The sequence below is a fragment of the Salvelinus fontinalis genome, chromosome 21, assembly GCF_029448725.1.
Source record: "Salvelinus fontinalis isolate EN_2023a chromosome 21, ASM2944872v1, whole genome shotgun sequence".
Taxonomy (NCBI): Eukaryota; Metazoa; Chordata; class Actinopteri; order Salmoniformes; family Salmonidae; genus Salvelinus; species Salvelinus fontinalis.
The window spans coordinates 4127420-4154680 of record NC_074685.1 but is presented as its reverse complement, the minus strand read 5'-3'; the positions used below and the strand labels follow the sequence as shown (position 1 = coordinate 4154680).

At 39.4% G+C, this 27261-nt stretch overlaps 1 protein-coding gene across 1 annotated transcript in view; it reads left to right on the top strand.

Moving 5' to 3' along the window:
- The window catches only part of musk (muscle, skeletal, receptor tyrosine kinase), an 87347-nt gene that overhangs the window by 32951 nt on the left and 27135 nt on the right, over nt 1-27261 (top strand). Inside the window, exons 8-14 of the mRNA XM_055873604.1 lie at nt 932-938; nt 2794-3057; nt 3579-3760; nt 4627-4650; nt 4817-4905; nt 22981-23140; nt 23621-23804. Coding sequence (XP_055729579.1) covers nt 932-938; nt 2794-3057; nt 3579-3760; nt 4627-4650; nt 4817-4905; nt 22981-23140; nt 23621-23804 — 910 coding nt within the window. The remainder of the gene's footprint in view (nt 1-931; nt 939-2793; nt 3058-3578; nt 3761-4626; nt 4651-4816; nt 4906-22980; nt 23141-23620; nt 23805-27261) is intronic.

Genomic DNA, 27261 nt, shown 5'->3' with positions numbered 1-27261 from the left:
CGTCTGTTAAATGTAAATATCTACTGTTTTAGACCAGAGCGCTATGGGGTAGCATTAGCAACAGCACATATCTACATGTGTTTCAGAACAATGTGCTGTTTACCCAGTGTGTTGGTTTGAACTCTGCTGTTTTGCTAGCTGCTCTCAGTCTCTCTCTCTCTGTGTGTGTGTGTGTGTGTGTGTGTGTGTGTGTGTGTGTGTGTGTGTGTGTGTGTGTGTGTGTGTGTGCGTGTGCGTGTGCGTGTGCGTGTGCGTGTGCGTGTGCGTGTGCGTGTGCGTGTGCGTGTGTGTGTGTGTGTGTGTGGTGTGTGGTGTGTGTGTGTGTGGTCTCTCTGAGTCTATTCAGCTGTGTCTCCTCGTTAGCTCATGTTTTTCTACTCTCTCACTCCCCATTGTATCACTGTTTTACCTCAAATAGCCCCAACCGAACTCTAACCTCAATCAGCAACTTACAGGCTTGTAATAGAACACACATTGTTACCAAGCCATAGAAAACCAAGTTTAATCTGAAGAATAGCTGCAGAAAACCAGACAATGTTAACAAGCCATAGAGAAATAAGGTATAATCGGAAGAAAAGCTGCAGAAAAATGCATTTGTTTGATTTGAAATAAAATACTTTATGGCTCTTCAGACCAGACCCTCAGGCCCTCTGCATGGGGTCAACAATGTGAGGCTGTAACCACACACACACACACACCTGGCAATGGGTTACCCATCCCCTTTTCACACCCACTGCCACACAGACACACACACAGGACTCCCTGGTCTCCTCACTGCTATGATCTGGCCACGACAGCAGCATGTTCTCCCTGCTCAGTAAAAAACAATGTGTAGCTGTCTGCTCTCCTTACAGATCAATAACCTGTGTTTATCTGTTGCTCCTGGGTCCTGCTCTGCTGCTGGTCAATGGATCCTGTCCCTTCCCTGTAGAGTGGAGGTAAGACTGTTCTCTCCTATAGAGTGTTTGTTGTGTAAATACAGGTTGTCTAGGATACAGGTTGTCTAGGATACAGGTTGTCTAGGATACAGGTTGTATAGGATACGATACAGGTTGTCTAGGATACAGGTTGTCTAGGATACAGGTTGTATAGGATACAGGTTGTCTAGGATACAGGTTGTATAGCATACAGGTTGTCTAGGATACAGGTTGTCTAGGATACAGGTTGTCTAGGATACAGGTTGTACAGGATACAGGTTGTATAGGATACAGGTTGTCTAGGATACAGGTTGTCTAGGATACAGGTTGTCTAGGATACAGGTTGTATAGGATACAGGTTGTCTAGGATACAGGTTGTCTAGGATACAGGTTGTCTAGGATACAGGTTGTATAGGATACGATACAGGTTGTATAGGATACAGGTTGTCTAGGATACAGGTTGTCTAGGATACAGGTTGTCTAGGATACAGGTTGTCTAGGATACAGGTTGTATAGGATACAGGTTGTCTAGGATACAGGTTGTCTAGGATACAGGTTGTCTAGGATACAGGTTGTACAGGATACAGGTTGTCTAGGATACAGGTTGTCTAGGATACAGGTTGTATAGGATACAGGTTGTCTAGGATACAGGTTGTCTAGGATACAGGTTGTCTAGGATACAGGTTGTCTAGGATACAGTTTGTCTAGGATACAGGTTGTATAGGATACAGGTTGTATAGGATACAGGTTGTATAGGATACAGGTTGTCTAGGATACAGGTTGTCTAGGATACAGGTTGTCTAGGATACAGGTTGTATAGGATGCAGGTTGTCTAGGATACAGGTTGTATAGGATACAGGTTGTATAGGATACAGGTTGTCTAGGATACAGGTTGTCTAGGATACAGGTTGTATAGGATACAGGTTGTCTAGGATACAGGTTGTATAGGATACAGGTTGTCTAGGATACAGGTTGTATAGGATACAGGTTGTCTAGGATACAGGTTGTCTAGGATACAGGTTGTCTATGATACAGGTTGTCTAGGATACAGGTTGTCTAGGATACAGGTTGTCTAGGATACAGGTTGTCTAGGATACAGGTTGTCTGGGATACAGGTTGTATAGGATACAGGTTGAATAGGATACGATACAGGTTGTATAGGATACGATACAGGTTGTCTAGGATACAGGTTGTCTAGGATACAGGTTGTCTAGGATACAGGTTGTATAGGATACAGGTTGTCTAGGATACAGGTTGTCTAGGATACAGGTTGTATAGGATACAGGTTGTCTAGGATACAGGTTGTCTAGGATACAGGTTGTCTAGGATACAGGTTGTCTAGGATGTTATTTCAGCTGCTCTTTTCACATACCTGGTTTAAATGCATGAGAGTATATTTGAGTCATTGTATTTTAGGATTTAAAATATTTAACTACTTGCCTTTTCAAATGAATAATATCTAAAAAACAAAATGTTACAAATGTCTTTGTTGAAATACCCTAAATAGTAATTGTACCATGGTCTGATGTGGTACAGTAAATAATATGTTGTCTCGCTATTACAGGTTGTATAAGATGTCTCTAGGGTACTGTAGTATATAATATGTTACAGGCTGTATAAGAAGTCTCTGGGGTATAGTATAACATGTTGTCTCTATGTTACAGGCTGTATAAGAGGTCTCTGGGGTATTGTATAACATGTTGTCTCTATGTTACAGGCTGTATAAGAGGTCTCTGGGGTATTGTATAACATGTTGTCTCTATGTTACAGGCTGTATAAGAGGTCTCTGGGGTATTGTATAACATGTTGTCTCTATGTTACAGGCTGTATAAGAGGTCTCTGGGGTATTGTATAACATGTTGTCTCTATGTTACAGGCTGTATAAAGGCAGTGCGGGTTATTGTGGTGCGTACCGTGGTAACGTGTGTCGGGGCATGTTAAGGAGCGATGCCCTGGTCTTCTTTAACTCCTCCCTCAACGACCCCGAGGACACACAGGAGTTCATGGCTCAAAGCGCCTGGGCCGATCTCGACAGACTGGGCATGCTCTGTAGCCCTGCCGCCCACTCCCTGCTCTGTCATCTCTCCTTCCAGGACTGCATCCCTTCTGGCCTGGGTCCTGTCCCTAAACCAATCTGCAGGTAATCCTTCTGGCCTGAGACCTGTCCCTAAACCAATCTGCAGGTAATCCTTCTGGCCTGAGACCTGTTCCTAAACCAATCTGCAGGTAATCCCTCTGGCCTGAGACCTGTTCCTAGACCAATCTGTAGGCAACCGTACAGGAAGTGTACACAAATGTGTGTCATAGACAGCACGCTAATTCACTAACATTGCAGTAGAAATGCATCCCAATGTAACTGCCTCATGATCTAGGAAAGTCATCGTTGTGTATAGCACGTAGCCCACGTACTGCAGACAGATGTCTGTCGTCTTTGGGATCGTCTGTTCCACGTTGTCATGGTTGGATGCAGTGTGTTGTCTTCCATGTTTGATTACAGTGAATATTGGATGACGTTTCTCTAGCGCAGTAAGGTAAAGAAATGGTACAGTCCAAGGCCTACGTAAAAAAAACACATATGGGTTTTGGGTTTGGGATCTTCTGGCCACAGCCAACAACGACAGCATCAAAAGTGTTGGTTGTTTCTCTACTGTGTTACTCCAGGGAGCACTGTCTGGCAGTGAAGGAGCTCTACTGTCATAAGGAGTGGCCCCTGATGGTAGGGAACTCCCATAAAGGCCTGTACTCCTCTGGCTCCTCCGGCCTCTCTATCCCCGTGCCTGACTGTATGGCTCTGCCCTCACAACACACAACACCAGGAGCCTGCACACCCATCCCCTTTGTCCGTAAGAGATGCTGAAACATGTTGTGTCTCAAATGGAACCCTATTCCATTTAGTGCAATACATTTCCCAGAGCCCTGTGGGCCTAACCTTAGCCCTAACTTACTGTACCTCTAACCTTAGCCCAAACTTACTGTACCTCTAACCTTAGCCCTAACCTTAGCCCTAACCTTAGCCCTAACTTTATGTACCTCTGAACTTAGCCCTAACCTTAGCCCTAACTTTATGTACCTCTAACCTTACCCCTAACTTTATGTACCTCTAACCTTAGCCCTAACTTACTGTACCTCTAACCTTAGCCCTAACCTTAGCCCTAACTTTAGCCCTAACCTTAGCCCTAACTTTAGCCCTAACCTTAGCCCTAACTTTAGCCCTAACCTTAGCCCTAACCTTAGCCCTAACCTTAGCCCTAACTGTATGTACCTCTGAACTTAGCCCTAACCTTAGCTCTAACCTACTGAATCTCTAACCTTAGCCCTAACCTTATCCCTAACTTTATGTACCTCTGAACTTAGCCCTAACCTTAGCTCCAACCTACTGAATCTCTAACCTTAGCCCTAACCTTAGCCCTAACCTTAGCCCTAACCTTAGCCCTAACCTCAGCCCTAACTTTAGCTCTGTCCTTAGCTTTCTAATACGGATCTACTCTCTAATACTAGTATATTCTCTAATACTAATCTACTCTCTAATACTAGTATATTCTCTAATACTAATCTACTCTCTAATACTACTATATTATCTAATACTAATCTACTCTCTAATACTACTATATTATCTAATACTAATCTACTCTCTAATACTAACATATTATCTAATACTAGTATATTCTCTAATATTCATGATTTGTCTCAAACACTCTTTGTGTTTTAGATATAAAGAAAGATCAAGTCACAAGTAAGTTTAGTTTCATCTCTTTTATCTGAGTTCTAAGAATTGTACTTTGTAATTAGAATATGTATAAAAAAAAATAAAAAAATGTGTTAATGTATTTTTTTTCAAGCGTTATATACAATACTACATGTCTTACTTGCAGTCTAATAATGATGATTTGTCTAAACAGCAACGTGTTACAATGACAAAGGAAGGTTCTACCAAGGACCAGTCAACATCACCAGCTCCGGTATCCCCTGTCAGAGATGGAGCCAACAGGTAAATCACTTTAAATGTTAATAAATATAGGGATAGACCCCTTTTTTTAAATTTTCACCTAAAATGACACCCAAATCTAACTGCCTGTAGCTCAGGCCCTGAAGCAAGGATATGCATATTCATGGTACCATTTGAAAATAAACACTTTGAAGTTTGTGGAAATGTAAATTGAAAGTAGGATAATATAACACAATATATCTGGTAGAAGAAAATACAAAGTAAAACAAAAGTTTTTTTCTACCACCATTTTTGAAATGCAACAGAAAGGTCCCAGTTCTAGCCAGCACTCTGGTTGAAACTCCGATGGTGTCCACAAGATGGCAGCAGTGCATGTGCAAAGTTTCAGACGGATAGGTTGAAGTATGAGCAAACTACATGGCATTTAGTGTGAAGTCACCCAGGCACATTTGGTTAAATCGTGAAGGAGACATTTGCATTCACATTACATTTATCTGCAATAATATCATCAAATCTGTATACTTGGACTTTGATTTAGCTTTTCCATTATTAGTAGCCATATTATAAGTTCAACATTTGCAAAACAACCAAGTTTTTATAACTTCATAACACTGAATATTCGTATAATTTTTGTGCAAAAAAGGAAAAGGCATGCTGTCGAAGGTTAGCAGCTACATTTTGCGACAGATACAGGGTTTCCGGATATTCCCGTCATTCCCGTCTAGCTAGCTTTGTTTGACCCCGGTTGGTGCTTATTTTTATTCATTCGATCAAATGAAGACCGGCTGTGTAATCAGCGTGCCATGGAGTCGCTCTCGGTCCAAGTTTGGTGTCCTATAGGATATACTACACCCCTAATGATATAGTGAAGTCTGGTTACGTTCTAGGATCTCTGAGGAATACATAGGGACGTCATTTGACTGGTTTGAAAGAACGTTTAGGGTTAGATTTTCACAGATTCGTTTCTTTGCAAATTGAACGAGTGAGAAATACCAAATCGGACCTTTTAAGGATATGACATTTTTTTTTTATCTAACAAAATGACACTTCATGTTATCTCTGGGACCCTTTGGATGATAAATCATAGCAAGATTCCAGAATGTAAGTACACATTTCACCTTCAGAGGTGAATTTATCAAATCGCGGTGAAAAAAGTGTTTTGTTGTTAGGAGCTCTCCTCAAACAATAGCATGGCATTTTTTTGCAGGAATAGCTACTGTAAATTGGACAGTGCAGTTATATTAACAATAATTTAAGCTTTTAGACGATATAAGACACTTATATGTACTGACATTTGTTGTGTCTCTAAAATCTGCGATCGTGACACAGGGCGCTGCATGATTTACACCCATGACAAAATGGACACTACCGGTCAAAAGTTTGGACACACCAACTCATTCAAGGGTTTTTCTATATTTTTTACTATTTTCTACATTGTAGAATAATAGTGAAGACATCAAAACTATGATATAACACATATGGAATCATGTAATAACCAAAAACAGTCTTAAACAAAACAAAATATATTGTATTTTTGAGATTCTTCAAAGTAGCCACCCACTGCCTTGATGACAGCTTTGCACACTCTTGGCATTATCTCAACCAGGTTCACCTGAAATGCTATTCCAACAGTCTGGAAGGAGTTTCCACATATGCTGAGCACTTGTTGGCTGCTTTACCTTCACTCTGCAGTCCAACTCATTCCAAACCATCTCAAATGGAGTGGAGGCCAGGTCATCTGATGCGGCACTCCATCACCCACCTTCTTGGTCTAATAGCCCTTACACAGCCTGGAGGTGTGTGTTGGGTCATTATCCTGTTGAAAAACAAATGATAGTCCCACTAAGCGCAAACCAGAAGAGATGGTGTATCACAGTAGAATGCTGTGTGTAGCCATACTAGTTAAGTGGGCCTTGAATTCTAAATAAATCACTGCCAGTGTCACCAGCAAAGCATCCCCACACCATCACACCTCCTCCTCCATGCTTCACGGTAGGAACCACACATTCATAGATCATCCGTTCACCTACTCTGCATCTCAGAAAGACACTGTGGTTCTTTCTAAAGATCTGATTCAACTGTATATCTGAATATGTAGGTTTCTTCAATCTACCCAAACCAAAAACAGATTTAATGTATATATGAATAGTGTGGAAATAAATAATATTTTGCCTCCTGATGTCGTTCCTATATACAGTGCATTAACAAAAGTTTACAGACTCCTTGACTTTTTCCACATTTGCATCATTCTGGCAACAATGACTGAAACGTAAATAACGTGCCATAGAATTCAACTTGATCAGAGTCCACCTGTGGTAAACTCAATTGAAGGTTCGTAGTCAGGGAGGTGCCCAAGACCCCGATGGTCACTCTGACAGAGCTCCAGAGCTCATTTGTGGAGATGGGAGAACCTTCCAGAAGGACAAAAGGACAACCATCTCTGCAGCACTCCACCAATCAGGTCTTTATGGTAGAGTGGGCAGACAGAAGCCACTCTCCAGTAAAATGACATGACAGCTCACTTGGAGTTTGCCAAAAGGCACCTAAAGGACTCTCAGACCATAAGAAAAAATATTCTCTGGTCTGATGAAACCAAGATTGAACTCTTTGGCCTGAATGCCAAGCGTCACGTCTGGAGGAAATCTGGCACTATCCCTACGGTGAAGCATGTTGGTGGCATGCTGTAGGGATGTTTTCAGCAGCAGGGACTGGGAGACTAGTCAGGATCGAGGGAAAGATTAACAGAGCAAAATACAAAATACTGGGGCGAAGGTTCACCTTCCAACTGGACAATGACCATAAGCACACAGCCAAGACAACACAGGAGTGGCTTCGGAACAAGTCTCTGAATGTCCTTGAGTGGCCCAACCAGAGCCCAGACTTTGATCCCGATCTAACATTTCTGGAGAAACCTGAAAATAGCTGTGCAGCTATGCTCCCCATCCAACCTGATAAAGCTTGAGAGGATCTACAGAGAAGAATGTGAGAAACTACCCAATTCCAGGTGTGCCAAGCTTATAGCGTCATACCCAAGAAGACTCGAGGCTGTAATCGCTGCCAAAGGTGATTCAACAAAGTACTGAGTAAAGGGTCTGAATACTTATGTAAATGTGATCTTTTCCGGGTTTTATAAAAACCTGCTTTTGCTTTTTCATTCTGGGGTATTGTGTGAAGATGGATGAGGGGAAAAAACTATTGAAATCATTTTAGAATAAGGCTGTAATGTAACCAAATGTGTAAAAAATCAAGTGGTCTGAATACTTTCCGAATGTATAACTCTTATTAATGTAATGTTGTTGTTGTTGTCTATTACTGTTCTGTGCTCTTTCATGTATTTGGGGATCCTAATAAACTAAACCAACGTCTCTCTCTCAATTCATTTTAAGGGCTTTATTGGCATGGAAAATATATGTTAACATTGCCAAAGCAAGTGAAGGAGTTATAATAAACAAAAGTCAAATTAAACATTATACTCACAAAAGTTCAAAAAAGAATAAATACATTTTAAATGTCATAGTATGTGCAAACAGTTGAAGCACAAAAGAGACGATAAATAAACATAAATATGGGTTGTATTTACAATGGTGTTTGTTCTTCACTGGTTGACCTTTTCTTGTGGCAACAGGTCACAAATCTTGCTGCTGTGATGGACCACTGTGGTATTTCACCCAGTAGATATGGGAGTTTATCAAAATTGATTTTTTTGACTGAAATTGAGTTTGTTTTCCATTATTTTATGGGGGTCTGTATAATCTGAGGGAAAAATGTGATTCTAATATGATCATACATTTGGCAGGAGGTTAGGAAATTCAGCTCAGTTTGCAGCTCATTTTGTGGGCATTGTGTCTACTCTTGAGAGCCAGGTCTGCCTACAGTGGCCTTTCTCAATAGCAAGGCTATGCTCACTGAGTCTGTACATAGTCAAAGCTTTCCTTAAGTTTGGGTCAGTCACAGTGGTCAGGTATTCTGCCACTGTGTACTCTCTGTTTAGGGCCAAATAGCATTCTAGTTGGCTCAGTTTTTTTGTTACTTCTTTCTTTCCAATGTGTCAAGTAATTATATTTTTGTTTACTCATGATTTGGTTGGGTCTAATTGTGTTGATGTCCTTGTGATCTGTGGGTCTGATTGTGTTTGTGAACAGAGGCCCAGGACCAGCTTGCTTAGGGGACTCTTCTCCAGGTTCATCTCTCTGTAGGTGATGGCTTTGTTATGGAAGGATTGGAATCGATTCTTTTTAGGTGGTTTTAGAATTGAACGGCTCTTTTCTGGATATTGATAATTAGCAGGTATCTGTCAAATCCTGCTTTGCAATCATTATTTATTTATTTTATTTAACCTTTGTTTAACTAGGAAAGTCATTTAAAAACAAACTCTTTTCACAAAGGCAAAAGGCCTCCTGGGACAGGGACTGGGATTTAAAAAAATAATTATAAAATATAGGACAAAACACACATCACGACAAGAGAGACAACACAACATAAAGACAGATATAAGACAACACAGCATGGTAGCAACACATGACAACACAACATGGCAGCAACACAACATGGCAACGACATGGTAGCAACACAACATGGCAACAACATGGTAGCAACACAACATGGAAGCAACACAACATAACAACAACATGGCAGCAACACAACATGGAAGCAACACAACATAACAACAACATGGTAGCAGCACAACATAACAACAACATGGCAGCAACACAACATGACAACAACATGGCAGCAGCACAACATGGTAACAACATGGTAGCATTTATTGTTTACAGGAAACCCATTCAACAGTTTTAGATGAAGTTTTGTGGAAAAAGAACTGGGTGGGCAAAATATATTTCTCCCATGGGCAAAGAAATTCAAAAGGGGTGATGATCTTAATTAACAATAATTTTGATCCAAATGTGCAAATTGTCCAAACAGATCCTCAAGGTAGATGGATTATTTTAAATATGTTATTGGACAATAAACAAATATGGCTTGTTAACCTATACGGTCCGAATAATGATGATCCAAGCTTCTTTGAAAATATATATAAGAACTTATCAACTCTACAAGCAACACTAGACTCTATTATTATAATGGGAGATTTTAATACGGTCTTAAATAGCTCTATAGACCGGAAAGGAAATCACACTACAAATTATCACCCTCAGGCACTTAAGGAAATCATGAATGTCATGGATATATTGGAATTAGTGGATATATGGAGACTTAAATACCCTGATTTAGTGAGATATACATGGCGGAGGCTGAATCAAGCTAGTCGTCTTGACTACTTTCTTATTCCATTCTCTCTGGCACCAAAAGTTAAAAAGTGTTGATAGGGGATAGAATGCGGTCGGATCATCACATAATTGGCATATATATTTCTCTTACAGAATTTCCACGTGGGCGAGGATATTGGAAATTTAATCAAAGTCTACTACACAGGTGTCAAACTCATTCCACGGAGGGCCGAGTGTCTGCGGGTTTTCGCTCCTCCCTTGTACTTGATTGATGAATTAACATCACTAATTAGTTAGGAACTCCCCACACCTGGTTGTCTAGGGCTTTATTGAAAGGAAAAACCAAAAACCTGCAGACACTAGGCCCTCCGTGGAATGAGTTTGACACCCCTGGTCTACTAGATGATAAATTGTTTAGAACTAGGACAGAAGATTTTATAACTGACTTTTTCAGACATAACATAGGTACAGCAGATCCCCTTATTGTATGGGACACTTTTAAGTGTGCCTTTAGAGGCCATGCAATTCAGTACTCATCTATAAAACAAAAGCAATTTAGATCAAAAGAGTCCATATTAACAAAGGAAATTGAAGGACTAACAGTACAGTTAGATAGCAATAAAAACGGTACCATAGAGGCACAGAATAATTTAGAGGAAAAACAAAAAGAAATGGAGGAACTTATTCAAGAAAGATCCAGTGTAATATATTATAAAAATAAAGCGAACTGGATGGAATATGGGGAAAAATGCACCAAATTCTTTTTCAATCTTCAATATAGAAATGCTACCAAAAAAAATGTATTAAAACTTGTGACAAATGATGGAGTCACGCATGATTCACCAAATGATATTTTGAAAGAGGAAGTAAAGTACTTTAAGAATATGTTTTCGTTTCAGGCTCCTCCATCTCCACTAACTGAAACTAATTGTATGGATTTTTTTCCTATTAATAATGTAAAATTAACATCTGAACAGAAAGACTCATGTGAAGGCCAAATTACAGAGGAGGAACTGCTTGTTGCAATTGGGGCCTTTAAAGATGGGAAAACTCCAGGGCTGGATGGCATACCAGTGGAAGTATACAAAACGTTTTTTGATATACTCAAAGGACCATTATTAACTTGTTTTAACCACTCCTATATAAATGGTAGATTATCAGACACACAACAAGAAGGTCTGATATCGTTATTACTGAAACAGGACCCAAGTGGTATATATAAAGATCCAGTCCAATTAAAAAATTGGAGACCTCTTACACTTCAGTGTTGTGATGCAAAAATCCTAGCAAAATGCTTGGCGCATAGAATAAAAAAAGTTTTGTCAGATATTATTCATCCTAATCAGACAGGTTTTTTACATGGACGATACATTGGAGATAATATAAGGCAAGTACTGGAAACAATAGAACACTATGAGATATCGGGGACACCAGGCCAGGTTTTCATAGCTGATTTTGAAAAGGCTTTTGATAAAGTACGACTGGAGTTTATATATAAATGCCTAGAATATTTCAATTTTGGGGAATCTCTTATAAAATGGGTTAAAATTATGTATAGTAACCCTAGGTGTAAAATAGTAAATAATGGCTACATCTCAGAAAGTTTTAAACTATCTAGAGGAGTAAAACAAGGTTGTCCACTATCGGCATATCTATTTATTATTGCCATCGAAATGTTAGCTGTTAAAATTAGATCAAACATTAATATTAAAGGATTAGAAATCCATGGCTTAAAAACTAAGGTGTCATTGTACGCTGATGATTCATGTTTTCTTTTAAAACCACAACTAGAGTCTCTCCAGGGCCTCATAGAGGATCTAGATACCTTTGCTATCCTCTCTGGATTAAAACCAAATTATGATAAATGTACCATATTACGTATTGGATCACTAAAAAATACACATTTTATATTGCCATGTAGTTTACCAATTAAATGGTCTGACGGAGATGTGGACATACTCGGTATAAAAATCCCAAAAGAAAGAAATGATCTCACTCCAATAAATTTTTATAGAAAGTTAGCAAAAATAGATAAGATCTTGCTACCATGGAAAGGAAAATACCTGTCTATTTGTGGAAAAATCACCCTAATTAACTCTTTAGTCATATCACAGTTTACCTATTTGCTTATGGTTTTGCCTACACCTAGTGACCTGTTTTTTAAATTATATGAACAAAAAATATTCAATTTTATTTGGAACGGCAAGCCAGATAAAATTAAAAGGGCCTATTTATATAACGAATATGAATTCGGAGGGCAGAAATTATTAAATATTAAAGCATTAGACCTCTCACTAAAGGCATCGGTCATACAAAAGTTATACTTAAATCCAAACTGGTTCTCTAGTAAACTGGTACGAATGTCTCATCCTATGTTCAAGAAGGGCCTTTTTCCCTTTATTCAGATTACACCTGCTCATTTTCGGTTGTTTGAAAAGGAAATGATCTCCAAAATATCCTTATTCTTTAAACAAGCCTTAGAAAGTTGGTTGCAATTTCAGTTTAATCCACCTGAAAGGACGGAACAAATAGTACAACAAATATTGTGGTTAAATTCAAATATAATAATTGATAAAAAAACTGTATTTATCGAAGAAATGTTTAAAAAAGGTATAATTTTTGTGAATGATATCATAAATAGGACTGGTGGAGTTATGTCACACATGCAGCTAACACAGACATATGGAAAAGTCTGCTCTACCCAAAATTACAACCAATTAATTGCAGCATTACCACAAAAATGGAAGAGGCAGGTGGAAGGGGAAAAAAGTAAGGAACTTGTATGTCGGCCTTATATTAAAGAACATAAATGGTTAAAGAAAAGTGTGATAAATAAAAACATATACCAATTTCATTTAAGGACCAAAAAACTAACAGCTGTGCCATACAAATTGCAAAATAGTTGGGAAGAGATTTTCGATGTACCCATTCCATGGCACATGGTTTATGAATTGATACGCAAAACAACGCCGGATTCAAAACTTAGAATTTTTCAATTTAAATTATTGTACAAAATTCTTGCAACTAATAGAATGTTATATATATGGGGTATACAATCTTCCCAGCTCTGCAGATTCTGTTGTGAGGAGGCAGAGTCATTAGATCATTTATTATGGTATTGTCCATATGTAGCTCGTTTTTGGTCACAGGTCCAGGAATGGCTGAAGAATTGCAACATTTGCCTAAAACTAACGCTACAGATAGCAATACTGGGGGATTTGAAAAGCCATAGTCAATCAATCAATAATATAATAATTATTTTGGCAAAGATGTTTATTTTTAATTTACAATCTGTAGAAGCTATGAGAATAGGAAGGTTCAGGTCTTTTGTGAAGCATCACAGCACAGTTGAGAAATGTATGGCAAATAGAAATCCGAAATGGATGATGTTGGAAGATAGATGGGAGGGGTTGGGTGGAGCTGAAGGGTGGGACTAATAACAAGATAAACAATATAGGGCATACGGGATCTGTGAAATGTGTATAGGTGCGGAGCTTTTGTGAAATAGCACAGTTACAAGTGGAAATAAAATTGGATGGACAACAGAAATAGAGGAAGGACTAAGAACAAATAAGAGAGAACTGTTGTAAAGTGGACTGTGTCTGTAAGATAGGTATAAGATGTAGAAATTGAAGGTAAAAGCAGAAGTGTTTATAAGTTTACTCCAATTGGGGGATTGGTGGTAGGGTCGCGGGGAATAATAATAAAGGCATATTCTTTAAAAAAGTATGTATGTCTATATAGGTATGTGTATGTATATATGTGTATATGTATGCATACGTGTATGGATACATATATTTACCCAAAAAAATATGGGGGAATGGAAATGATGCAGACAATTACATTGGAAGCAACATTCTTTCCGCAATACTAAGCTGATCCTCCCCTAAGAAAAAAAAAAAAAAAAACAACAAAAAAAAACAACAACATGGTAGCAGCACAACATGGCAGCAACATGGTAGCAGCACAACATGGCAGCAACATGGTAGCAGCACAACATGGCAGCAACACAACTTAACAACAACATGGTAGCAACACAACATGGCAGCAACACAACATGGCAGCAACACAACATGGCAGCAACATGGTAGCAGCACAACATGGCAGCAACACAACATGGCAGCAGCACAACATGACAACAACATGGCAGCAACACAACATGGCAGCAACACAACATGGCAGCAACACAACATGGCAGCAACACAACATGGTAGCAGCACAACATGGCAGCAGCACAACATGACAGCAGCACAACATGGTAGCAGCACAACATGGTAGCAACACAACATGGCAGCAACACAACATGGCAGCAACACAACATGGCAGCAACACAGCATGACAACAGCACAACATGGCAGCAACACAGCATGACAACAGCACAACATGACAACAACATGGCAGCAACACAACATGGCAGCAACACAACATGGCAGCAACACAACATGGCAGCAACACAGCATGACAACAGCACAACATGGCAGCAACACAACATGGCAGCAACACAGCATGACAACAGCACAACATGGCAGCAACACAACATGGCAGCAACACAACATGGCAGCAACACAACATGGTAGCAACACAACATGGTAGCAACACAACATGGTAGCAACACAACATGGCAACAACATAGTAGCAGCACAACATGGTAGCAACACAACATGGCAGCAACACAGCATGACAACAGCACAACATGGCAGCAACACAACATGGCAGCAACACAGCATGACAACAGCACAACATGGTAGCAACACAACATGGTAGCAACACAACATGGCAACAACATAGTAGCAGCACAACATGGTAGCAACACAACATGGCAACAACATAGTAGCAGCACAACATGGCAGCAACACAACATGGCAGCAACACAACATGGCAGCAGCACAACATGGTAGCAACACAACATGGTAGCAACACAACATGGTAGCAACACAACATGGTAGCAGCACAACATGGCAGCAACACAACATGGTAGCAACACAACATGGCAGCAACACAACATGGCAGCAGCACAACATGGCAACAACATAGTAGCAGCACAACATGGCAGCAACACAACATGGCAGCAACACAACATGGCAGCAGCACAACATGGCAGCAGCACAACATGACAACAACATGGTAGCAACACAACATGGTAGCAACACAACATGGTAGCAACACAACATGGTAGCAACACAACATGGTAGCAACACAACATGGCAGCAACACAACATGGCAGCAACACAACATGGTAGCAACACAACATGATAGCAGCACAACATGGCAGCAACACAACATGGTAGCAACACAACATGACAGCAGCACAACATGGTAGCAGCACAACATGGCAGCAACACAACATGGTAGCAACACAACATGGTAACAACACAACATGGTAACAACACAACATGGTAGCAACACAACATGGTAGCAGCACAACATGATAGCAACACAACATGGTAGCAGCACAACATGGTAGAAACACAACATGGTAGCAACACAACATGGTAGCAACACAACATGGCAGCACCACAACATTGGAGCAACACAACATGGCAGCAACACAACATGGCAACAACATAGTAGCAGCACAACATGGTAGCAACACAACATGGCAACAACATAGTAGCAGCACAACATGGCAGCAACACAACATGGCAGCAACACAACATGGCAGCAGCACAACATGGTAGCAACACAACATGGTAGCAACACAACATGGTAGCAACACAACATGGTAGCAGCACAACATGGCAGCAACACAACATGGCAGCAACACAACATGGCAGCAACACAACATGGCAACAACATAGTAGCAGCACAACATGGTAGCAACACAACATGGCAACAACATAGTAGCAGCACAACATGGCAGCAACACAACATGGCAGCAACACAACATGGCAGCAGCACAACATGGTAGCAACACAACATGGTAGCAACACAACATGGTAGCAACACAACATGGTAGCAGCACAACATGGCAGCAACACAACATGGTAGCAACACAACATGGCAGCAACACAACATGGCAGCAGCACAACATGACAACAACATGGTAGCAACACAACATGGTAGCAACACAACATGGTAGCAACACAACATGGTAGCAACACAACATGGTAGCAGCACAACATGGTAGCAACACAACATGGTAGCAGCACAAAACATGGTACCAACATTATTGGGCACAGACAACAGCACAAATGTCAAGGAGGTAGAGACAATAAAGCAGCCACAACTGTCAGGAAGAGTGTCCATGATTGAGTCATTCAATGAATTTGGTGTTTTACGTTGCAGAGTCTCTCTGGTGTTTGTCCCATTTTGTGAATTCTTGGTTGGTGAGCGAACCCCGGACATCACAACCATGAAGGGCAATGGGTTCTATAACTGATTCAAGTATTTTTAGCCAGATCCTGATTGGTATGACAAATTTTGTGTTCCTTTTGATGGCATAGAACGCGCTTCTTGCCTTGACTCTCAGATCGTTCACAGCCTTATGGAAGTTACCTGTGGTGCTGATGTTTAGGCTGAGGACTGTATAGTTTGTGTGCTCTAGGGCAACGGTGTCTAGATGGAATTTGTTTCTGTGGTCCTGGCAACTGGACCTTTTTTGGAACACCATTAATTTCACTTTTACTGAGATTTACTGTCAGGGTCCATATCTGACAGAATCTGTGAAGAATATCTAGATGCTGCTGTAGGCCCTCCCTTGGTTGGTGACAGAAGCACCAGATCATCAGCAAACAGTAGACATTTGACTTCAGATTCTAGTCGGATGAGGCCGGGTGCTGCAGACTGTTCTAGTGATCTCGCTAATTTGTTGATATATACAGTTGAAGTCAGAAGTTTACATACACCTTAGCCAAATACATTTAAACTCAGTTTTTCACATTTCCTGACATTTAATCCTAGTAAATATTCCCTGTTTTAGGTCAGTTTGTAACGTTCCTGACCTGTTTTCTGTTGTTTTGGTTGTGTTTAGTTGGTCAGGGCGTGAGTTGGGGTGGGTATTCTATGTTGTGTGTCTAGTTCGTCTGTTTCTGTGTTCAGCCTAATATGGTTCTCAATCAGAGACAGCTGTCAATCGTTGTCCCTGATTGAGAATCATATAAAGGTGGCTTGTTTTGTGTTGGGGATTGTGGGTGGTTATTTCCTGTCTCTGTGTTTGTGGTCTGCACCAGCTAGGACTGTGACGGTATGTTCGTTTGTCATTTTGTATAGTGTATTGTTTTGTGTTGATTAAATTCATTATGGAAAATTACCACGCTGCGTATTGGTCCTCTGATCTTTATTTTAAGAATGTGAAATGTCAGAATAATAGTAGAGAATTATTTATTTCCGCTTTTATTTCATCACATTCCCAGTGGGTCAGAAGTTTACATATACTCAATCAGTATTTGGTAGCATTCCCTTTAAATTGTTTAATAACCTCTTGGCACATGGATCCCTTTAACTTCTCTGGGATAGTTGGGACGCTAGCGTCCCAACTGACAAGCACCCCCAACCCCCCCCCTCACTGATTAGCATCGCGTCACAATGAAAAGGAAAATCTAAATATCATAAAATCACAAGTCCAAGTCCAAGACACCAAATGAAAGATACAGATCTTGTGAATAAAGCCACCATTTCAGATTTTTAAAATGTTTTACAGGGAAGACAAAATATGTAAATCTATTAGCTAACCACGTTAGCAAAACACACCATTTTTCTTTGTCCACCATTTTCTCTCCACCAGTAGCTATTCACCAATTCGGCTAAACTAAGATATTGATAGCCACTAACCAAGAAAAAACCTCATCAGATGACAGTCTGATAACCTATCCTATACAATAAATATGTTTTGTTAGAAAAATGTGCATATTTCAGGTATAAATCATAGTTTACAATTGCACCCACCATCACAACTGACTAGAATAAATACACAGAGCAACGCGTATTACCTAATTACTAATCATAAAACATTTCTTAAAAATACACAGCTCACAGCAATGGAAAGACACAGATCTTGTGTATTCAGACAACATTTCAGATTTTCTAAGTGTCTTACAGCGAAAACACAATAAATCGTTATATTAGCATACCACATGTGCAAACGTTACCAGAGCATTGACTCTAGCCAAAGAGAGCGATAACGTAATCATCGCCAAAATGCATGAATTTTTTCACTAACCTTCTCAGAATTCTTCAGATGACACTCCTGTAACATCATATTACAACATACATATAGAGTTTGTTCGAAAATGTGCATGTTTAGCCACCAAAATCATGGTTAGACAATGATAAAAGTAGCCCAGCTGGTCAGAAAATGTTGTGCGCCATATTAGACAGTGATCTAGTCTTATACATAAATACTCAAACTTGACTAAAAAGTACAGGGTGGACAGCGATTGATAGACAATTTAATTCTTAATACAATCGCTGAATTACATTTTTTAAATTATCCTTACTTTTCAATACAGGTTGCGCCAAGCGAAGCTACACCTAACAAAATGGCGGCATAAGCGTTTCACATTTTTCGACAGAAACACGATTTATCATAATAAATTGTTCTTACTTTGAGCTGTTCTTCCATCAGAATCTTGGGCAATGAATCCTTTCTTGGGTCTAATCGTCTTTTGGTCGAAAGCTGTCCTCTTGCCATGTGGAAATGCCCACTAACGTCGGGCATGAACTGGAAACGTGCCCAGCGGTTCAAAGTGTCTCAGAAAGAAATGCCTCAAAATCGCACTAAACGGATATAAATTGCTATAAAACGGTTTAAATTAACTACCTTATGATGTTTTTAACACCTATAACGAGTAAAAACATGACCGGAGAAATATTACTGGCTAAACAACAGGTTGGAAGGAGGCGAGTCCGACGTCCTTCGTGCGTCAGGCGCAGGCAGCAAAAGGAAGCTACTTCCGGTATTTGCTGTTTTATACAGGCCCTGATTGCGCAATCAACTCCATTCAAAGCGTCACCACGTACTGACACCCAGGGGAAGACGTAAGCAGTGTCTGTTTCTCCATAGCCTTTACAGGGCCCTTAAACCGACCCCAGATCAGGGGCCAAGATGTCTGAAATCTGACTCCCTGTCATGAAAAGTGCTGTAGAAGGAGTTCTGTTTCACTCAGAGACAAAATTCCAACGGCTATAGAAACTAGAGAGTGTTTTCTATCCAATAATAACAATAATATGCATATTGTACGAGCAAGAATTGAGTACTAGGCAGTTTAATTTGGAGATCAATTTTCCCTAAGTCGAAACAGCACCCCCTATATCCCAGAGAGATAACGGGATCATTTTCGTACACAACCACTGAATTGCAGAGCGCCAAATTCCCAAAAAATTACTACAAATATTTATTTTCATGAAATCACAAGTGAAATATACCAAAACACAGTTTAGCTTGTTGTTAACTTCTTATGGCTGCAAGGGGTAGTATTGAGTAGCCTGATAAAATGTGTCCATTTCAAACGGCCTCGTACTCAATTCTTGCTCGTACAATATGCATATTATTATTACTATTGGATAGAAAACACTCTCTAGTTTCTAAAACCGTTTGTGACTCTGAGTGAAACAGAACTCATTCTGCAGCACTTTTCCTGACCCAGAAGTTCAAAGTCTGAAATCGATGCTCTCTTCCTCTTCCTGCCTATGAATGGGCACAAGAGCTATTAGTATACATGCACGTCATACACCTTCCTCTGGGTGTCAAGAAGGCTGTGAGAGAAGAAATGAGGTGATTATCTCGATCTGGGATGGAATAAATCCTCTTGGAATGACAAGTACCCCATTTCCGGTACTCTGAAGAACGCGATTTGGACAGTTGGGTTGCCTTTTATTTTGTTGAGGTATTAGGCGAATTATTTCCGGCTTTGATTTTATTTGATACATGTCACCATTTCATCATAAAGTACGTTTTTTCAATATAGTTTCACCAGATTATTGAAATTTTTTCGGGAGTTTTGCCGTGTTCCGTTCTCTTCCGTTTGTTTACATGGAGAGATCCGTGCAACCCGGCTAGCGCGCTTGCTAAAATGGAGAGAGAAAGTTGCCATTCTGAATCCAAACAACGACTCATCTGGACAAAGGACACCTTGTTCAACATTCTGATGAAAGATCAGCAAAAGTAAGACCCAATTTATGATGTTATTTCATATATCTGTCGTAGTCGCCAGCGCCCAAGTGTTTCTGGCTATTGTGGTAAGCTAATATAACGCTACATTTTGTTTTCGCTGTAAAACACTTAATAAATCGGAAATATTGTCTGTTATCACAAGATGCCTGTCTTTCATTTGCTGTACACTATGTATTTTTCAGAAATGTTTTATGATGAGTAATTAGGTATTTGACGTTGGTGTCTGTAAATATTATGGCTGCTTTCGGTGCAATTTCTGAATGTAGCTGCAATGTAAACTATGATTTATACCTGAAATATGCAAATTTTTTCGAAAAAAACATATGCTATACAATAAATATGTTATCAGACTGTCATCTGATGAGGTTGTTTCTTGGTTAGTGGCTATTTATATCTTTATTTGGTCGAATTTGTGATAGCTACTGATGGAGTCAAAAACTGATGGAGTAATAAAAGTGGAGTCTTTTGCTAACGTGGTTAGCTAATAGATTTACATATTTTGTCTTCCCTGTAAAACATTTTAAAAATCGGACATGTTGGCTGGATTCACAAGATGTGTACCTTTCATATGCTGTATTGGACTTGTTAATGTGTGAAAGTTAAATATATAAAAAAAAAAAAATCTTTTGAATTTCGCGCCCTGCACTTGAAGTGGCTGTTGTCATAAGTGTACCGACATCGGGCTTGCACGCCAAACAGGTTAATCCACCTATCGTGTCAGATTTTGAAAATATGCTTTACAGCGAAAGCGATCCAAACGTTTGTGAGTTTATCGACCATTAGACAAAACATTACGAACAGCTAGCAGCAATGTAGATTGGTCACGAAAGTCAGAAAGCAATAAAATTTATCGCTTACCTTTGATGATCTTCGGATGTTTGCACTCATGAGACTCCCAGTTACACAATACATTTTCCTTTTGTTCGATAAATATTATTTTTATATCCAAAAACCTCAAAAACCTGGTGCGTTATGTTCAGAAATCAATAGGCTCGAGCGGTCATGAAGGGCAGATGGAAATTCCAAATAATAACCGTAAAGTTCGTAGAAACATGTCAAACGTTTTTTATAATCAATCCTCAGGTTGTTTTTAACATAAATAATCAATAATATTTCAACCTGACGGTAAACTATTCAACAAAAGAGAAAGAAAATGTCGAGCTACAACTTTCGCGCGCATAAACTAATCGATCCACTGGCGCGTTTTGATAAATCTCGCTCATTTTTCAGAATAAAAGCTTGAAACTATGTCTAAAGACTGTTCACACCCTGTGGAAGCCATTGCAAAAGGAATCTGGTTGATATCGCTTTAAATGGACGAAAGGCAGGCAATTGAACAGGGGGTTTTCAAAATAAGAGGCACTTCCGGGTTGGATTTCCTCAGGTCTCGCCTGCAAAATCAGTTCTGTTATACTCACAGACAATATTTTGACAGTTTTGGAAACTTTAGAGTGTTTTCTATCCTAATCTGTCATTTATATGCATATTATAGCATCTGAGCCTGAGAAATAGGCAGCTTACATTGGGAACATTGTTTTTTCCAAACATAACAATTCTGCCCCCTAGCTTCAAGAGGTTTTAACTTGGGTCAAACATTTCAGGTAGCCTTCCACAAGCTTCCCACAATAAGTTGGGTGAATTCTTGCCCACTCTTCCTGACAGAACTGGTGTAACTGAGTCAGGTTTGTAGGCCTCCTTGCTCGCACACACTTTTTCAGTTCTGCCGACAAATGTTCTGTATGATTGAGGTCAGGGCTTTGTGATGGCCACTCCAACACCTTGACTGTGTTGTCTTTAAGCCATTTTGCCACAACTTTGGAAGAAGAAGTATGCTTGGGGTTGTTGTCCATTTGGAAGACCCATTTGCGACCAAGCTTTAACTTACTGACTGATGTCTTGAGATGTTGCTCCAATATATCCACATAATTTTCTGCCTCATGATGCCATCTATTTTGTGAAGTACACCAGTCCCCCCTGCAGCAAAGCACCCCCACAACATGATGCTGCCACCCCCGTGCTTCACGGTTGGGATGGTGTTATTCGGCTTGCAAGCCTCCCCCTTTTTTCCTCCAAACATAGCGATGGGCATATGTGTGACTTTCATGTTGAGGCCATCTTTGCGGGAGTGGGCGGCATGGGGTGGGCAGGAGTGGCATAGGTCTGATCTGAGGGGGCCTAAATGGGGTGTGGATTGGGTGTGGATGTGGCTGGTGGGGCTGTGGTCTAGATGTAGGTCCTCTCGGCTTGGGTCCTCTATGTGTAGGTCCGGGGGGTCTGGGCGGGTGTCTGTGGCTCCCTTTAGGGTCCGGGCGAAGTTGGGCACTGCTGCTTTGTATAGGTGGACCTGGTGGTAAAGGCTGTTCAAGTCCAGGGTGGAGCGGTGGGCCAGGTACACACTTGGCTTTGAGTCACAGTCACGGGAAATACTTGCATTTAACTTATCATTCAGTCCTTATAAATTAAAATATATAATTGTAATATTTTTTTATCTTAGCTTTAAAAGTAGCTTCTGACTAAACATGACTCACTCAGTTCCAGATTGGATGGTGTTTTCAGGTTTCTGTTGTTTGTTAGCCAGAGCATTTGCTGTATATCTTAGAAATAATCAACTTTGGTAGTAGGAATCCTTCCCGGTGATTTTGTCCAAAATCAGGTTGTAGGTTGAGAATTTTGATTTGGAGTGAAGATTGTTGAAAAATGCAGGAAATCATCTGCTCATCTCTCCCTGTCTCTCTCTCTGTCTGTCTCTGTCTCTCTCTCTGTCTGTCTCTGTCTCAGGGTCCCCACCTGCACCGTCTCAGTGTGGATGTATTATCAGAGCTGAGGAACGCACAGAGCTCATGCCGGAACCCCGGAGGAGAGAATGAGAAGCCCTGGTGTTATACAACCAACCCCAACATCCGCTGGGAATACTGCAACATTCCCAAATGTGGAGAAGGTACACTCTTAGAAAAAAAAGGTGCTATCTAGAACCTCAAAGGGTTCTTCGGTTGTCCCCAGAGGAGAACCCTTGGAAGAACCCTTTTGGTTCCAGGTAGAACCCTATTGGGTTCCATGTAGAACCCTTTCCCCAGACGGGTCTACATGGAACCCAAAATATTTATACCTGGAACCAAAAAGGGTTCTGCCTCTAATTAAAAAAGGGTTCTCCTATGGGGACAGCCGAAGAACAATTTTTGGAACCATTTTTTAAAAATATTTCCAAATTTGACTTCCATAAGACTTGGAGACCTGATCAGGAACAATATGGGCCCTAGCTACAATGTATGGCTAGGGCCAAGGTGTTTTTCCTGTTCAGGTCTTGAGAAAAAGGGCAATTATTGAGCTACTGATTGAGGTAAGATCCATCTTGTGATGACAATCTTGACTCTCTGTCCCCTCAGTAGTAGTGAAGACTGTTGACTCTCTGTCCCCCCAGTGGTAGTGAAGACGGAGTCATCGTTCCCTCGCCAGAATCCTCCCCTCCTCCCTCCCTCCGTCTCTCCGGCCTACTCTATGATCATCATCATCTGTCTACTAGCAGCCTTCGCAGCCATAGCCTTCCTCACCATCATCATCATCATGTGCAAGAGGAGGAGGAAGACATGGAAGAACCACAAGACGTACGCTGGGTTATGTCAGCCAATATAGTAGCAGACATTCACCAGACATTTCTTCAACACTTAGTAACACACTTAGTAACACTTAGTAATATGTTAGTAATATGGTTAGTAACACAGTTAGTAATATGTTAGTAACACACTTAGTAACACACTTAGTAACACACTTAGTAACACACTTAGTAACACACTTAGTAACACACTTAGTAACACACTTAGTAACACACTTAGTAACACACTTAGTAACACACTTAGTAACACGGTTAGTAACACGGTTAGTGATATGGTTAGTAACACGGTTAGTAACATGGTTAGTAATATGGTTAGTAACACGGTAAGTAATACGGTTAGCAATATGGTTAGTAACATGGTTAGTAATATTGTTAGTAATATGGTTAGTAACATGGTTAGTAATATTGTTAGTAACATAGTTAGTAACACAGTTAGTAATATGGTTAGTAACATGGTTAGTAACATGGTTAGTAATATTGTTAGTAACACGGTTAGTAACACAGTTAGTAATATGGTTAGTAATATGGTTAGTAACATGGTTAGTAACATGGTTAGTAACATGGTTAGTAACATGGTTAGTAACATGGTTAGTAACATGGTTAGTAACATGGTTAGTAATATTGGTAGTAACATGGTTAGTAACACGGTTAGTAATACGGTTAGTAATACGGTTAGTAATGTGGTTAGTAATATGGTTAGTAATATGGTTAGTAACATGGTTAGTAACATGGTTAGTAACATGGTTAGTAACATGGTTAGTAACATGGTTAGTAACGCGGTTAGTAACGCGGTTAGTAACGCGGTTAGTAACGCGGTTAGTAACGCGGTTAGTAACGCGGTTAGTAACGCGGTTGGTAACGCGGTTGGTAACGCGGTTGGTAACGCGGTTGGTAACGCGGTTGGTAACGCGGTTGGTAACGCGGTTGGTAACGCGGTTAGTAATATGGTTAGTAATATGGTTAGTAATGTGGTTAGTAACGTGGTTGGTAACGTGGTTGGTAACGTGGTTGGTAACGTGGTTGGTAACGTGGTTGGTAACGTGGTTAGTAACATGGTTAGTAATATGGTTAGTAATATGGTTAGTAATATGGTTAGTAACACGGTTAGTAATATGGTTAGTAACATGGTTAGTAACATGGTTAGTAATATGGTTAGTAATATTGTTAGTAACACGGTAACTAACACAGTTAGTAATATGGTTAGTAACATGGTTAGTAATATGGTTAGTAATATGGTTAGTAATATGGTTAGTAATATGGTTAGTAATATGGTTAGTAACACAGTTAGTAATATGGTTAGTAATATGGTTAGTAACACAGTTAGTAATACGGTTAGTAATATGGTTAGTAATGTGGTTAGTAATGTGGTTAGTAATGTGGTTAGTAACATGGTTAGTAACATGGTTAGTAACATGGTTAGTAATATGGTTAGTCATATAGTTAGTCATATAGTTAGTCATATAGTTATTAATGTGGTTAGTAACATGTTTAGTAACATGGTTAGTAATATTGTTAGTAATATGGTTAGTAACATGGTTAGTAATATTGTTAGTAATATGGTTAGTAACATGCTTAGTAACATGGTTAGTAACATGGTTAGTAACATGGTTAGTAACATGGTTAGTAACATGGTTAGCAATATGGTTAGTAACATGGTTAGTAACATGGTTAGTAACATGGTTAGTAACATGGTTAGTAACATGGTTAGTAACATGGTTAGTAACATGGTTAGTAACATGGTTAGTAATATGGTTAGTAATATGGTTAGTAATATGGTTAGTAACTTGGTTAGTAACATGGTTAGTAACATGGTTAGTAATATTGTTAGTAATATGGTTAGTAATATGGTTAGTAATGTGGTTAGTAATATTGTTAGTAACACGGTAAGTAACACAGTTAGTAACACGGTTAGTAATATGGTTAGTAATATGGTTAGTAACATGGTTAGTAATATGGTTAGTAATGTGGTTAGTAATGTGGTTAGTAATGTGGTTAGTAATGTGGTTAGTAATGTGGTTAGTAATGTGGTTAGTAATGTGGTTAGTAATATGGTTAGTAACATGGTTGGTAATGTGGTTAGTAATGTGGTTAGTAATGTGGTTAGTAATATGGTTAGTAACATGGTTGGTAACATGGTTGGTAACGTGGTTAGGAATTTGGTTAGGAATATGTTTAGGAATATGGTTAGTAATATGGTTAGTAATATGGTTAGTAATATGGTTAGTAACACGGTTAGTAATACGGTTAGTAATATGGTTAGTAACATGGTTAGTAATATGGTTAGTAACATGATTAGTAATATAGTTAGTATAGTAATATGGTTAGTAATATGGTTAGTAATATAGTTAGTAATATAGTTAGTAATATGGTTAGTAACATGGTTAGCAACATGGTTAGCAACATGGTTAGCAACATGGTTAGCAACATGGTTAGCAACATGGTTAGCAACATGGTTAGCAACATGGTTAGCAACATGGTTAGTAACATGGTTAGTAACATGGTTAGTAATATGGTTAGTAATGTGGTTAGTAATATTGTTAGTAACACGGTAAGTAACACGGTTAGTAACACGGTTAGTAATATGGTTAGTAATATGGTTAGTAACATGGTTAGTAACATGGTTAGTAACATGGTTAGTAATATGGTTAGTAACATGGTTAGTAACATGGTTAGTAACATGGTTAGTAACATGGTTAGTAACATGGTTAGTAACATGGTTAGTAACATGGTTAGTAACATGGTTAGTAACATGGTTAGTAACATGGTTAGTAACATGGTTAGTAACACAGTTAGTAATATGGTTAGTAACATGGTTAGTAACATGGTTAGTAATATGGTTAGTAATATGGTTAGTAACATGGTTAGTAATATTGTTAGTAACATGGTTAGTAACACGGTTAGTAATATGGTTAGTAACATGGTTAGTAACGTGGTTAGTAACGTGGTTAGTAACGTGGTTAGTAACGTGGTTAGTAACGTGGTTAGTAACGTGGTTAGTAACGTGGTTAGTAACGTGGTTAGTAACGTGGTTAGTAACGTGGTTAGTAACGTGGTTAGTAATATTGTTAGTAATGTGGATAGTAATGTGGTTAGTAATATGGTTAGTAATGTGGTTATTAACGTGGTTGGTAACGTGGTTGGTAACGTGGTTAGTAATATGGTTAGTAATATGGTTAGTAATATTTTTAGTAATGTGGTTAGTAATATGGTTGGTAATGTGGTTAGGAATATGGTTAGGAATATGGTTAGGAATATGGTTAGTAATATGGTTAGGAATATGGTTAGTAATATGGTTAGTAATATTGTTAGTAACACAGTTAGTAATATGGTTAGTAATATGGTTAGTAACATGGTTAGTAATATGGTTAGTAACACAGTTAGTAATATGGTTAGTAACATGGTTAGTAATATGGTTAGTAATATTTTTAGTAATGTGGTTAGTAATATGG